The following is a 14896-nucleotide window of genomic DNA, read 5'->3' as shown; positions in this document are numbered from 1 at the left end:
ACATAACATTTCTCTACATAGGAATACAGATAATTAGATCTCACTGAGGCCCTTAAAAAGGCAAATTTAAAAATTACAAGTTTTCTTTCTTTTCCCTCTGTAACTTATTTACCTTTTCAGGTTTCTCTCGATTTTTGTGGTTCGATATCAAACTTTCCATTCATCCCTGGTCTTTTCTGTGCAAATACCTGGAATTCTTCAATTTTGTTGAATGCCCATACTTTCCCCTGGAAATATATAGTCAATTTTGATGGGTAGTTGATCCGTGGTTGCAGGCCCAGCTCTCTTGCCTTTCTGAATATTGTATTCCAAGCCTTACGGTCTTTTAGTGTGGAAGCTGCCAGATCCTGTGTGATCCTGATTGGTGCTCCTTGATATTTGAATTGTCTCTTTCTAGCTTCTTGTAAGATTTTTTCTTTTGCTTGAAAGCTTTTGAATTTGGCAATAATATTTCTAACCGATTTCTTCTCTGGGTCGAATATGGTGGGTGTTCTATGGATCCTTTCGATGTCTATATTGCCCTCTTGTTGTAGGACTTCAGGGCAATTTTGCTGAATAATTTCTTTTAGTACGGAGTCCAGGTTTCTATTAATTTCTGGGTTTTCTGGAAGACCAATTATTCTCAAATTGTCTCTTCTAGACCGGTTTTCTTGGTCTGTCACTCTCTCATTGAGATATTTCATATTTCCTTCTATTTTTTCAGTCTTTTGACTTTGTTTTATTTGTTCTTGTTGTCTTGAGAGATCATTGGTTTCTAATTGCTCGACTCTAGCCTTTAGGGACTGGTTATCGGCTATAATCTTTTGGTTTTCGGCTATAATCTTTTGGTATTCCTTTTCAATCTTGTCATTTCTGGTGTTCAATTTGCTTATCAGTTCATTTGATTTCTGAGCCTCACTTTCCAATTGCAAGATTCTACCTTTTAAACTGTTATTTTCTTGCCAGATCTCTTCCATTTTCCTCAAAATCTCAGTTTTGAACTCTTCCATAGCTTGTGAGGAGTTTTCCTTATTTGAGGAGGGTCCGGATGCTTGTTTGTTCTCCTCCTCTGTTTGCTCGGTTGTCTGGATTTTCTCTGTGTAAAAGCTGTCGAGTGTTAAAGACTTCTTCTTTTTGTTATTATTCTTTCTCTTCTGAACCTCCTGATGCTGAGTAGCCATCATTAGCCCAGCAGCTTCTCAGCTTTATCCTCGGGCTCAGTGTCTGTTCCCAATCTATTGGCTCCTGAGGTCTGAATTCTGGTTTTTTCCAAGGTCAAGCCCCCTGGTGGGCCCTCTTGCTTGATCCTCTGCTGGAGGTTTCTTTACAAGTCTCAGGGCGCTGCTTCCACAGTCGTATACCCGTCTGCACTGGTTCCCCACTTAGGCTTAGTTCTGCCTCCACCCACGCCTCTACTCAGCTGGCCCTCTGCGCGCCCAGCGTCCTGCTCCGGCGCGCGCGCTCAGATTTCGCGTGCTTTTTTTGACTTAATGGGGTCCTAAGTCTTGCTGCTGTCAGGAACAGGTCCCGGAGCTGCTGATGACTCGATGGGTGCCCCAAACTTGCTCTATTTCTTTTTAGCTGGGTTCGGAGCTATAGGTGAGTGTGGAGGGGGTGGGGGTGGGGCGGTTGCTCAGCTCGCGATTGAGTGAGTGAGAGCCCTTTTTAGCCTGGAAATGTCTCGATTCCACGTACCTTCCACGCTGTGCCCTGTTGTGGGGTTCCTCCGTTCGTCTGGACTTGTTTTTATGTCCCCTTGAGGAGTTTTGTGTGTTTCGGTCAGGAGAGGTTAAGAGCTGCTTCTTACTCTGCCGCCATCTTAACCCGGAAGCCCCCTGTACACTATTTATTGTGCCGCTTCTACTGCATTGGGTATCAGTATACTATCTTTCTGAGCTTTAATTCGCTCATCCACAATATGGAAATAATTGTAATCGCACTGCCTATTTCACAGCCTTATTAATAGAGTTAAATAAGATTGTGTGAACTGTCCCAGAGATATGGGGTTTTGCAAATTGGAAAATATTGAAGGAATATGAATTCTTAGTACCACAGTTGAAAGATAGCTAACCTTATTAGATCTATAAACTAGCCATTTTTTACATCTGCAACAGAGACAAGAAGTCTTGATAGAAGTCAAAAGTCTTGGTAAAGAATCCTTGGACTTAAGAAGCCATGGTTCCATTGTAGGGGAGACCCTTCCCTGAGAATAGAGATAGACCTTTTTATCACTGGATGGCCCCTACTTCTTGGAAAGAAAGTAGAGATGAGCCTAGCCAGGTTGGACTTACTGGAAAGGAGAACTTTTTGTTACAAAGGAATGGGTGAACAATTCCAGTTCTCTAAGGATGTATATTAATCAGCACAAGCTGATTAATGAGCAGGTTACTTCATCTTCTGTGATGGTCAGTGAGTGTATAGCAATGGTCAGTAAGCTTTCTATAATTCACTAAGGATGTTTTATTGCAATTTCTTTTATTTGATGTTATAGCTCCTAAGCTCTTTCCCACAGTGCCAAGTTAAGCAGATTTTCATCTTCTTGTCTTATAGGACCCAACAGTTGTTATTGGCTCAGGTTTAACAATGGAAGAAATGATTTTTGAAGTGGCTGACACACATCTCTTTTTCAATGACTTGGAGGTACGTTTGGGATTTTAACAGTCACCTAAGCATTTGTAAATTCTCTCAAAGATAGACCATATAAGACTTGAATGAGCAAAAATCATCTGAGTGAGAATAGCCAGCTATCAGTGGATATGGAGCATGATATACCACGAGGAGAGAATGCTTGTCTCCTTCCAAGGCAAGAGGCCTTGTCCAGGCTTTCCATGTGTTGGTCATGTGAGCCTGAGAACCTCATTCAAGTCCATGAATCTTGAATTGTAACAAAGGGCTGAGCTTTGGAATGGACTTTTCCAGCACTTCTCGGATAGTTCAGCTAAATCATCCCCCTTCATCAAAATTGTCATAAACAAAGATCTGTTCAGTTCAATCGACAATGGTGAATAGCCTGCTCTGTGTACTGATCTGGGCTAGATGCTACAGGAGGTACAGACTTAGGGCCCAGTCCCTGCCCTCCCATTCCTTTTTACCAACTAGTGAGAAGAGGCGTGTACTTTGCTCTGATGCAGAACAGAGCATGCTCAGTCCATGGGAGGCATTCAGAGTGCTAGGAGAGTTCCAAGGAAGGAAAGTATCGTGCTTTGGATAATGGGGGTGAGGCTGGTGGCAGTCCTGGTCATGGAGGGGCTCTCAGGTCTTTTTGGGAATTCGGGATGCACGTGGATAAATGTCATTACCTACAGGGGAAGAGAACTGGCAGTTGCAAGGCCTTAAAAGGATGGCAGGCTTGAGGAGCTAGAGAATGCCTATCATCCTAGATGAACTGCCACAGTTCACTTTGGTGACCTGTACCTTTTCCAGGAACTGTTTTAGCTGATGATAGCATTGAACCACTGGACTAAGATGTGGTGGTTTGTTTTATTAACAGGAATGTGACCAAGTGCATGTTGAAGATGTGGCATCTGATGACAATGGGCAGGACTTGAGGTAAAGGAGAAACTGTAATCCTTGATCTTCTTTTTGGGCACAAATTTGGAAAATCTGTATTTTCACAGTAGAATAGAGCTTGGGCTGACTTCGGTGAGAGCTTCATGCATTTTCTTGATGCCAGGAGCCCTGGGAAGAAAAGGACAAAAACTTCTTCTGATAGCTATTACAGTGCAAGTGACATTCTGGAGGCCCAGGTGGGGAAGCATTTCCTCAACCAGCTCTCTGGCACCAAGATAAGCCTGGGCCACACACAACTTGTCATCAGATGAAGAGTCCAGTCCTGCTCTTTATCCCTTGGGCTGTGACCTAGTCCTGGGCCACACTGACATCATTCAGCATGGATTGCTTACTTATTTTGAAAAAGTCTCTAGAAAGAATCACCCATATCTTTCCATCTTTTCTATACGGTTAGATTTAGAACTTCTTTCAAATGCTTTGCTAAAATCTAGGTAAACTTTTGAATAATATTTCCCTGATTTACCAGTGTAGACAAGTAAGGTTAGTTTGATCTGACCTGTTCCTGACGAAGCTCTACTGGCTCTTGGGTGGCCTCTGCTTCTTTTTCTAGATGTTCTCCAGTCATCCCCCTAACAACACAATGCAGAAGTTTTCTAGGAGTCAAAAGTCAAGGTCATTGGTCTGTTATAATAAACAGACTATAGTCTGTTTCTTTAAACAACATGGAAAAAAATCAGTGATTCTTTTAACTTAGCAATGTGATGGGCAGAAAGGATATAGGTGGTAAAATCATCTGACATCTGATTGGAAGGGATGCTAATTTCCCATGTTTTCTTTGGTGCAGCAACTATAGTTTCTCCACGGATGGTTTCAGCGGCTCAGGAGGTGGTGCAGGTCATGGCTCTTCTGTGGGTGTGCAGGGGGGAGTGGATTGGATGAGGAAGCTGGCCTTCCGATATCGAAAAGTGAGAGAAATCTATGACAAACACAAAAGCAACGTAGGTGGTGAGTGTGCAAACTAGCCCAACTTCCTGTTTCATTAGCCCTTTTTTACAGTTTGTCCATCTAAAAAGCATAACTACTAAGTTCCATTTCCTTGTTTACAAAAGAAACTTGGTTTTATAACCAAATTAACTTTTGTCAGAATTTGTTACCATTACAAGTACTTAAAAGTTCTTTTGAATTTTTATGACTATGACAGTGTTTGTGAATAACATTTGTTACTATTGGAATCTCTAAAATAAAATATTAGTGATTTGCAGAGGAAGCTTCTAGCCCCTTGATCCCTGGGTTTTCATTTTCTGAGTATGGCCACCAAGCACCTGAAACTGTCGAGGAGATATTTCTGTACATATCTTAGTAATCATTTAAATTCATGGATATAAATCGGAAGGTTCCACAACTGGACTTTGAAAAAGGAGGCTTTTGTGTCAGTGGCAACATAGCCTATTGGGTAGAGCACTAAGCCTGGGTTCTAATCTTGACTTTGCTTCTTATTCACTGAGTGACACTGGGCAAATCATCTCCCTCCTTAAGACATCAGTCCACTCCTTTGGAAAATGAGCTTTCAACAGGGTTCACTCATTCAGCAATCATTTATTCAGTTTTTACTGTGTGTAGTATATACCACATTAGACACCAGGGAAGACACAAGGATAAATGAGATCTCAATTTACCCTGTGATAAAACATGTAGGTGTGATAAAACATGGATCCAGAAAATTAATAACTCATAAGATTTATGTCATGCTAAGAGATGAGATGAAGATTGTCTTGAGATAGAAGAGAATTTAGGGGTGGCATCTTGGAAGAGGTAGCATTTCAGCTGTATCTTAAGTCACTCAGTAAACACTTGTTGAGCCTCTACTGTGTGTTAGGCACTGTGCTAATAAATACTGGGGATTCAGAGAAAGGAAAAAAATAATCCCTATCTTTAAGGAGCAGTCTAATGCAAACAACTGTGTTCAAAAATGTCTGTAGGAGAAGGCTGAAGACCAAAGGGGATCAGGACAGGCTTTGTGTGGAAGGTGGGGTTTTATCTGAGACATGAAGGACCTGAAGGAAGCCTGGCAAATAGAGATTTGGTCAGGGAAGAGCATTCTAAGCCTAAGCAAAGAGTCAAAGAAAATGCCCAGAGGCAGGAGATGGAGGGAATCACTAGATGGTGTTAGTCTCTCCCCTCTAAAAATTCCTGCTTCTTTTATCCATGTAGCTTTAGAAAGTATATCTTTTTCCTTTTTTTAGACAAATTGGAACACTAAGCTAGACTCTGGAGTTCTCTGGTTAACTAAAGAGGATTACATCTTCCTCTGATCCCATAAGTAATAAGAACTGGATCATTCTCATCAGTCAGTTTCTGTAGTCCTTCCTATAGGTAGGAAGTAGAGACCATGAAGAGTTACTCAGTTCAACAAATATTTGTTAATTGCCTGTGATGTACAGAGCGCTGATCTAGGCATTATTGCACATTTAAAGACAAAAATGAACAGTCCTTAGTTGGTAAATATTTACTAAGCACCTATTATGTGCCAGCACGAGATAGAAATGCAAGTTTTAAAAGTTAATCCCTGCCCTGAAGAAGCTTATAATCTAATAGGGAACAATAACACACCAAAGGAAGCTAAAAAGGGGAAAGAGGACTGGGGGCTGGAGTTAGCAGCATAGAGGCATAATGGAAAAGTCCAGAGAAGACCAAAAGCAGTGTGGCTGGTGGGACATATATTCAGCCAAGGGACACAAAATAGAAACCAAGTAAATGCAAAGCGATTTAAGGAGTAGCAAGGATCAAAGCAAAAACTTAGAGGGCCTAGAGCCTGAACTGAACTTTATAGATAAGCATGGATTCTAAGAAGGGCTAGTAGAGATCTCATTCCAGGTATAGGAAACTGTTTATGAAAATGCACAGAATTAATTGAGTCAAAAAATAGCTGGTAGTCCTGTTTGGCCTGAACTTAGAACTCTTGAAGAGGTGATAATGTGGGAGCCAGACTGCCAAGATCCTGGCTGAGGAGTATGTATTTTATTCTAGAAATAATAAGGAACCACTGATTATTACTGAGATAGGAACTTACATGGTCCGACCACCAGCCTATGAAGATTGGAGGCATAGAGACCAACTAGGAGGCTAAAAAGGCCCTGAGCAAAAATGATGGTTGTATTAGTGGACGGAACCGAATGAACTGATGACTGACAGGTTTTGAAAGCTAAATGTATATTAGAGGTGAGGGAAAGTAAAGAATTAAAGCTAATTTATGAACCTGATTAACTGGCAAAATGATGGATCCCCTAAATGAAAATAGACAATTACAAAGGATAGGCAGGTTTTTATCATTTCTGTTTTGAGGAGTCAACTGGTTGGTTATCTAGAAAGAAACACTTAGCAGGCAGTTAATGACACAAGAATGAAATTCATGGGAGAAGTGAAGAGTGGTTTTTATAGATTTGGCAGGCATCCACATGGAGATAGATGATCATTGGATTCTAGGGAGCTAGTGAGATCACAAAGAAAGAGTCTTAAAACTCAGAACATACCCATGGATAATAGGTGAGATAATGATCCAACAAAGGAGAATAAGAAAGATGATGGTCAAGAAGATAAGAGAGAACCAAGAGGAGACAGTGCCTTAGAAAGTCAAGGAAGGAAGAAGAAAATCTCACAGAAAAAGAGCAAGATCAACCAAATCAAAGTCCACCCTAATGACTTTAGTTGTGATACCTACATGTTATGATTCAAAGAGCCTGAGAAAGCGCCATTGTTCAAAACACTGTTATGTTCAGGTATCTGAAGTATCTGAAACTGTACTATTAGAGAGCCATTCTTCTGAGATTGTAACCACTCTTTTCTCACTTGGCACTCATTTTCTGACAATATCAGTCACTCTTAACTACTCCAATAGAAGGGCCAAAGGCAAGTTGGGAGGCCTGGATGTCCCAGGCATTGGAAGACTGAAAAGAAATGAAAGACTGCAGAAAGTGGAGGACCAAATGGGGTTGAAGGTGAGGATAGGAGCTTTAGACTCTAGAACAGAATACTCATAGAGGGAATATTAGCCATCAAAACCATCAGAGTTGAAAAGTGCCCTGAGAACCTACACATTCTTAAAACACAGTATTTTTTAGACCAGGAAACTGAGACCCAGGGAAGGGAACTGCTTTGCTTAGGATTATGCTAATTAATGGCCATACCTGGAGGAGAACCTAGGGCTTTGTCCCTAGTGCCTTGCTCTTTGAATTGCACTTGGTATCACCATTCATACAAGAATCCATTTCATGAATTCCTTCCTGAATTTAGCTCCAAAAAAGTGTAAATGTCAGTGTTTTCTCATAAAATATACTCCATCCTTGTTCCCCTACATTCCAACCTATTTCCCCTTTTTCTTGATCTGCCCCAAACCTGAGAGGTCAGTGTATTCCCAAAGTGTTCTTGTCTCTTCTGTAATAGTGCCTTAAACCATCTCCTTAGATGGTCCATGTGATGTTTAGATGTATTTTCTTGTATGCTATGTCTGTCCATAAGCTATCTGTAGTCCTTTTGGAAATAAGCAAGACACATCAAAAGAAATGAGTTCCTTGGCTTGAGTCAAATGCTTCAATTGAATACCCAAATTAATGTGCCCTAACGGAAGCAGTTCTCTCTCTACAAGAGAAGACTGTTTTGTTTCACTTGCTTGCTCATTAGCTTCCCCTCTCACGTGAGCATTCACCAAGACAGTCTTCCTTTGGACCTCTGGCATTTCTAAGTCAAAAAGAGAGTCATTCTCCCCTCCCCATTCCACCCCCAGTACCAGCCAAGACATGATGTCAAGAATTTGCTTTTGTCTGGTTTTGTTTCCAAAGGCCTTCTCAGTCCCCAGAGAAAGGAAGCACTTCAGAGACTAAGAGCAGAAATTGAAGTCTTAACTGATTCCTGGCTGGGAACAGCACTAAAGTCTTTACTTCTCATCCAATCCAGGTATGGAATTGATCTGTCAAGCTAATGGTCTTGTTGTGGGAAAACACACTGAAGTTTGTAGCAGGGTTTCACCCTAAAATTGGAAGGCTCAAAATTCCATTCAATCTAGAAGAAAGAAAGAATTTTATTTGAAGAAGAGGTTTTTAAGATAGTATAATATCCTAGGGGCTAATAGAATATCCTGATAGCTGATGGACTAGCCTTGGGGCTAATGGAATCCCTCCCTCCCTCCCTCCCTCCCTCCCTCTCTCTCTCTCTCTCTCTCTCTCTCTCTCTCTCTCCCTCTCGCTCTCTCGCTCTCTCTCCCTTCCTCTCCTCCCCAATTTGTATATTTATTGAGAGCCATGGGTCTTGTCTCCCATTTCAGGAAAATCTCCACCTTTTCCCAGAATAGCCCACCCCTGCCAAAAATCTTAGAAAATGAGCATAGAGAAGGAGATTCCAAATCCAGGTAGAGATGTGGTTTGGGGTCTGGTATGTCATAGGTAAACTCAAGGACACCAGAAAGGAAATAAGGAGCATGCATATATTTGGAGGATTCCCTTGCCAAAACCCTTATAGTGCACTTGTCCTATGTGTCCCCCGTCCCCCCCCCCCCCAATTGTCCAATCTGTCATCCTGTGTCATTGTGGGAGAGACATTCCTGACCTTCTGGAATGCTGTCATCAAAGATGGGAACACTGGGAGGAGAGAGTACAGCAAGTGACCACTCTGGGTGATTAATAATGCCTAACAGTTCAGAACTCTAAGGTAAATACAGAATCATGCAATTGATCCATAATACAAAGAGGCACAAAGCTGGTGTGTAGAACAGAACCAGTACAGGTGATTAACAATACAGAATGGTTCACTGATTAATAAATAAAGAAAATAAATAAACAGTGATATGAGCAAACAAAGAATCAAAAATAAATAAAAGTAATGAAGCAGATTTTGCTATTTATGCTTGACTAATGCTAAAACTACAGATTTTACAATTTTTGCTTAACTAGTGAGAAATACAAGATTTCAGAAGATGAGTGTCCTGTTTCCATCAGTGCCCATTGCCCATCTCCATCAGTCAAAACAAAGCTTTCCTCCCTTAGGTGGTAACCCAGAGTCAATCAGCCAGGGAGGGGAAGGGGAAAGAAGAGGGAGATCTGTGACTGTGGAAGGCATGTGAGACAGTTTCCTGGTGGAAGTGAAGCCTGAAGCGGGATTGGCCTGGAAGGAGGTTTGAAGAAGCAAACCTGGAGCTGGAATTAGAAGAGGGAGCAATTATTTATTTGGAAGTATCTCAGAAGCTAATAGGAGACCCATTAACCCAGGGTCACAGCATTTGATAACACTGTCCGTACCAAAGCTGGAGCTTTGGGGACTTAATGAATATAGGGAGGTGATCGCCCACTTATTAAAGGCATGTCCCAGCCTCACTCTGCCACCTCTGGTCTCTGTCCCAGGATGTTCACTAAAGGCCTAGGCCTAGTAATCCCAACCTTGAAATCAGATCAAATATTCCAGTTGGAATGTCTCTTCTGAACTCTCTTAGTGGGTCACTCTTTGTTTTTTTCCATTAAATTTAATAAATATTGCGTATGTGCCCTATAGACCCCCTGCCTTTAAGTGTTTTGTAATCTTATTGGGCATCCCAGCTTCTCTACACATCATACAATTAGGACAGTCTTTCAGGCATAATGGTGGGAGGTGCCCTATTCGTGGGCGTGTTTCCTCAGAGCAGCTCTGATACTTCTCTCTTAGGCTGCCAAGGCTCAGCCTAAGTCACATGGAAAGTAAGTTACTGCAGCCAAACCTTAGTGGTCCCAACTCTGCCTTAGACTACTCTTTCCAGCATCCATGCTGCCTTACCTCTCACGTTCAGTAGGGGTCAGAACTGGGAACATTCCCCAGCCCAAGCCAGTCATTCTGAAGAGCTGGTGCCCCCCTGAGGCAGCACCGATCATCATCATGAAGGATGGAGGGCCTTGTCTCGCTGTCCTCACAGCGTGGTCAGGCCCCTGCTGCAGACCTGAAGTGGGAACGGTGCACCTGAGTCCAGGATGAGGAAGGGACTGAAGAAAACCATACTGCCCCAGAGTCATAATCTGGACAAGAGGAGAATTAGAGGAGAGCTGTCAGAGAAGAGGGATTCATTTGGTTTTCTTTGGCTAGGAGACAACTAGCACCACAGGACTGAAATAGTAGACTTGGGGTTGGTATTAAGAACAAAGGCTTCAGAGCAGCAGGTAGTGAGCTCTACATCCCAGTGCTCCATCCTTAATTAAAGGCTGGGGGAGCCCACATCCAGGCCACTTTAGAATGAGCTATAGACTTGCATCAGTGCTTCTAGGGTTAAATCCTAGCTTTACCATTTACTAACTGTGTAACCCTGAGAAAGGTAGCTTCTCTGAGACTCTTCTCATCTATAAAATGATATAATAACATTTGGACTCTGGAGAAAGCAATATTGAAATGTGAGTTGATGTTGTAGAGGGAATTCATGGGTGGGAGGCTCTAGGAGCCAGTGCATGTCAGTTCTTTTTTTTTTTTTTTTTTTCCTGTCTTGGAGTCAATACTGTGTATTGGCTCCAAGGCAGAAGAATGGTAAGGGTGGGCAATGGGGGTCAAGTGACTTGCCCAGGGTCACACAGCTGGGAAGTGTCTGAGGCCGAATTTGAACCTAGGACCTCCTGTCTCTAGGCCTGGCTCTCAATCCACTGAGCTACCCAGCTGCCCCCTCATGCATGTCAGTTCTGAAGCCCCCAGCTCCAGGATTTTTTTAGCCTGTTCAGCTTGAGTCACAGTCTGGTTTTCCTTCTTTAAGTCACTGACCCTTGTCATGACCTTGATGAAGCCACATGTTTAATTTTTTGTTTGTTTTTTGTTATCTCCAGAAAGAATTGTGTGAATGTCTTGATCACCACCACCCAGTTGGTGCCTGCCCTAGCCAAGGTCCTTCTGTATGGCTTGGGAGAAGTTTTCCCCATCGAGAACATCTACAGTGCCACTAAGATCGGTAGGTGCTGCTTCTGGTAGCCTCCAACTGACAGTGCAGTTTCAGACATCAGGATAGGCTTTCCCCGCACAGTCCCCACCTCCTTTTGGGAAGAAAGCACTTTGCAGCAGCAAGTGAGGCCTTGGCTCTATGCCTCAGTTTACAGCAGGTGTCTTTTAGTGGCTTACCTGATTTCTTTTGATTTTAGGTCAGAGGATGTGGTAGAGGGGAAGGAATTCATTCAACACAAGAACAGGAACTGACCAGTCAAGCAGCTTGGAACGATTCATACCATTATCCACATGTCCCCTCCTTTGTGAAGCCTTCCCTAGTCCCCCAGTTTGTCAGTGTTTGCTTCCTTCTTAGATTGTCTTTATGTGTGTTATATCTCTCAACCCAGGAGAAACAGCTGGAAGGAAGCCCTGAGGTCGGCTGGCCCCACTGCCCCTATACACCTACAGTCTCCTTAAGGGCAGGTTTTTCAGGCCTGAAGTCACTGTAGAACACACAGTGTCTGACTTCAGGAATGATCTGAGTCACCCATTGCCATATTTGCCAATCAGGAAACTGGCCAGGAAAAGGAAATGGCCCGGGGCACTTCCATTCAGTAGGACTTCATTAATAGAGTGGCGGATGTGTGCCAGTTATTTTGCTTCATGTTGATAACACTGAGAGATTTCAAGGGTGCTTTGCAAAGGACAGTTGGAAGCAAATATATGAATGTCCCAAGTTAAGAGCCAGTGGTTCTGGTCAGCACCCGAGAGGCTTCAGTCCAGGACAGATGGCAGTCAGATGTAGTTGGTATTGGGAAATAGGATAGAAGGATGGTCAGTGTGGACGCTGGAGTCCCCTTTTCACTCATATTTATATTTTGTATTATGGTAGAAAAAGCATTAGATTAATAAGCAAGTGACCTGAATTCTAATCCTGCTTTTGCCATTGACCTAGAACAAATCACTTCTCCCCTGGTCTCAGCTTCTTCTGTAAAATGAGGGGTTTGTTCTACATTCCTTCCAGCTCTGACTTTCCAGGATCTTAAATTCTTTATTTTGAGTGTTTAGAGAATAAGAATAACTCAGCTAGCAGAAGCTGACATTCACATTTTAAACTTTAGCATGAAAACTAAGGGCAGTTGATGATTCAGGGGAGAGGTACACTTTGGGAGGCTGGGACAGAGGAGGAGTTGGAATGGCAAACTGCCAGATTTCTCAGATTGAGTTCAGGAAGCACTTATGAAGTCCCTCCTTGGTGCTCAACACTGTGCCTAGGTCAGGAGTGGCAGAGACACCAATGATCCCTGCCTTCCCAGAGCTTACATTCTGCTTGAGGGATGTTAAGTGTACAGTACAGAAGCTCAGGGGTGTTTCAGTCACGTGGCGGGAAGGAGCCCCAGCAACTCGGGGGGGTGCCTGTGCTGAGCCCTAAAGAGAGTGTACTGCAGGAGGCAAGAGCATTCCAGAAAAGGGGGTAGCCAACACATCTCATCTCCCAGAGAGCTGCCTTTATTGCCTCCATTTGTAATGCAGCCCCTGCGTCCTGTACCTTGGCAGAGCAGGTGGGCAGCTAGTCAGCTTAGGCACAAAGCCAACTCCCACCAGGAGGATGATAGAGAAGCCTGTGAAATACATTTGGAAACTGTTTCTCCTCAAACTGGTGAAATATCCTTCCTTTCCACCGTGTCCCACCCTCATCCCTCTACTATCCTTGGGCCCTCTGCCTGGGGTAGAAGCCTGGGCTTCTGGGCCCAGGATTATAACCCAAGGGGACATATGTGGCCACAGGAAGCCACAGAGGAAATTGAGCTCAACTAGGTTGCAAAATGTCCCTCCCTGGCTATAAAAGTCCCACCCAAAATGTTCTCCTTCCCACTAGGTAAGGAGAGCTGCTTCGAGAGAATTGTGTCTCGCTTTGGCAAGAAAGTTACGTATGTAGTGATCGGAGATGGACGGGATGAGGAAATTGCAGCCAAACAGGTAACTTGAGGAGAGAAAACCCATTCCCTGAGGGCGTGTGAGAGCTTGGGAGATGGGAAAGCCCTGAGCCCTGCAGCCCCCATCATCTACCTCTAAGCCAAGGAGGATGCAGCATTCGGTGATTCCCAGGAATCCCCCAGCACCCCGAGAGGCAACTTGGAGAGAAGGTCCCCTGATTTTCCCTCTTCCTCTCTTTTCACCTCCCCTGGCGCTCAAGTAAGGCTTGAAGAGGCCCGATAACATCACTGCCAGCCACATGTTTGGACATATCATTCCCTCCATGAGCCTCTCCTTTCCCTTTTCTGCCAGAGAAGGATCCTAGTCCTCCCTCCTCATGGTTTACCATAAGAGGGCTGTGTATTAAATTACAAAAGTGAATCATGGTTTTTGTTCTCTACTCTTCCCCATTCCTGGGACCATGTGTTGCCACTCCAGTGAACATCATTAGTGCCCCGAGCAGCAGTACCAGGTGGTTTGCCCTTTTCCTGGTCTTTGCCTGCTCTCCGTCTGTCTGTCCTCCACATTTTTCAAAAAGTGCAGGCCCTCAGAAGCAGCCAAGTGGGCTCAGTGGATTAAGACCAAGCCTAGTGATGGGAGATCCTGGTTCAAATCTGGTCTCTTAACATTTCCCAGCTATGTGACCCTGAACAAGTCATTTAACCCCCATTGCCTAGCCCTTACTGCTCTTCTGCCTTGGAACCAATATGTAGTACTGATTCTAATGGAAGGTGAGGGTTTAAACAAACAAACACAGGCCCTCATTCTTGCTCCCTCAGCTGTTTGGGCCTTGTGGCTCTGGGACAAGGGCTTCCCTTAGAAGGAAAAGACCCCAATAGCAGTGGCCCTTTTTGTCCGTTTCACGTTATCCTTTTCAAGCTGCTCTCATCTCCTTTGTCAGTCATGGGAGGTAAATGAATAAGGTAGACGTCTTCTCCTTTGACAAAAGCCTGGGGAGGGAGTCCAGGGTCAGAGTGCAGCAGAAGAGCCTGGACTTAAATTCTGGGTGGCCTGGGGTGAGCCCCTTGACCTTTCAGGGCCTCCATGTCCTCTGGGTGCTTTAGAGGTTCTAAGTGTAGGCAGGCCCTGAGCATATTCAGGGGGAGAACCCCTCCTTTGGGATCCAGTGTCTGGAGAAAGGCTGGAGGTGCCTGCAGAGTCCCTCCTCCCTCCACCCTTTCCTGCTTCTGACAATTCCTGGTATCCAGCAGTGCAGAGAACTTCCTTGGGAGGGCGTGACTTTATCATCATTGCAGGGGTCCAAGCAGAGATTAGACAGCCTCTTGTCTAGCAGTGGCGTAAAGGGAGAGCGTTACCATTAATGCAGTGAATGGGGTCACCCTTTTAAGTTCCTTTTCAGTGCTGGGATTCTCTGAAATCAGGTGCTCTTATTGCTCCTATATGCTGTTACCAGCCCTGCCTGGCCCACAAAAGCCTCTCCCATTTTTTCAAAATAAATGAAGGACCAATGCTGGAATTTCAGGTGAATCCCATAGTAAAATCAATTTTTATAGAA

The 14896-nt window shown here is 43.8% G+C and overlaps 1 protein-coding gene across 1 annotated transcript in view; it reads left to right on the top strand.

Moving 5' to 3' along the window:
• Positions 1–14896, top strand: part of EYA3 (EYA transcriptional coactivator and phosphatase 3) — a 126071-nt gene that overhangs the window by 110157 nt on the left and 1018 nt on the right. The window contains exons 12-17 of the mRNA XM_044667937.1: positions 2530–2619; positions 3470–3528; positions 4334–4494; positions 8325–8439; positions 11310–11431; positions 13283–13383. Of these exons, the coding sequence (XP_044523872.1) occupies positions 2530–2619; positions 3470–3528; positions 4334–4494; positions 8325–8439; positions 11310–11431; positions 13283–13383 (648 nt within the window). The remainder of the gene's footprint in view (positions 1–2529; positions 2620–3469; positions 3529–4333; positions 4495–8324; positions 8440–11309; positions 11432–13282; positions 13384–14896) is intronic.

Source organism: Gracilinanus agilis, chromosome 3 (genome assembly GCF_016433145.1).
Source record: "Gracilinanus agilis isolate LMUSP501 chromosome 3, AgileGrace, whole genome shotgun sequence".
Classification (NCBI taxonomy): domain Eukaryota; kingdom Metazoa; phylum Chordata; class Mammalia; order Didelphimorphia; family Didelphidae; genus Gracilinanus; species Gracilinanus agilis.
The sequence above is the reverse complement of the archived record's forward strand: the minus strand, read 5'-3'. Positions and strand labels throughout refer to the sequence as shown.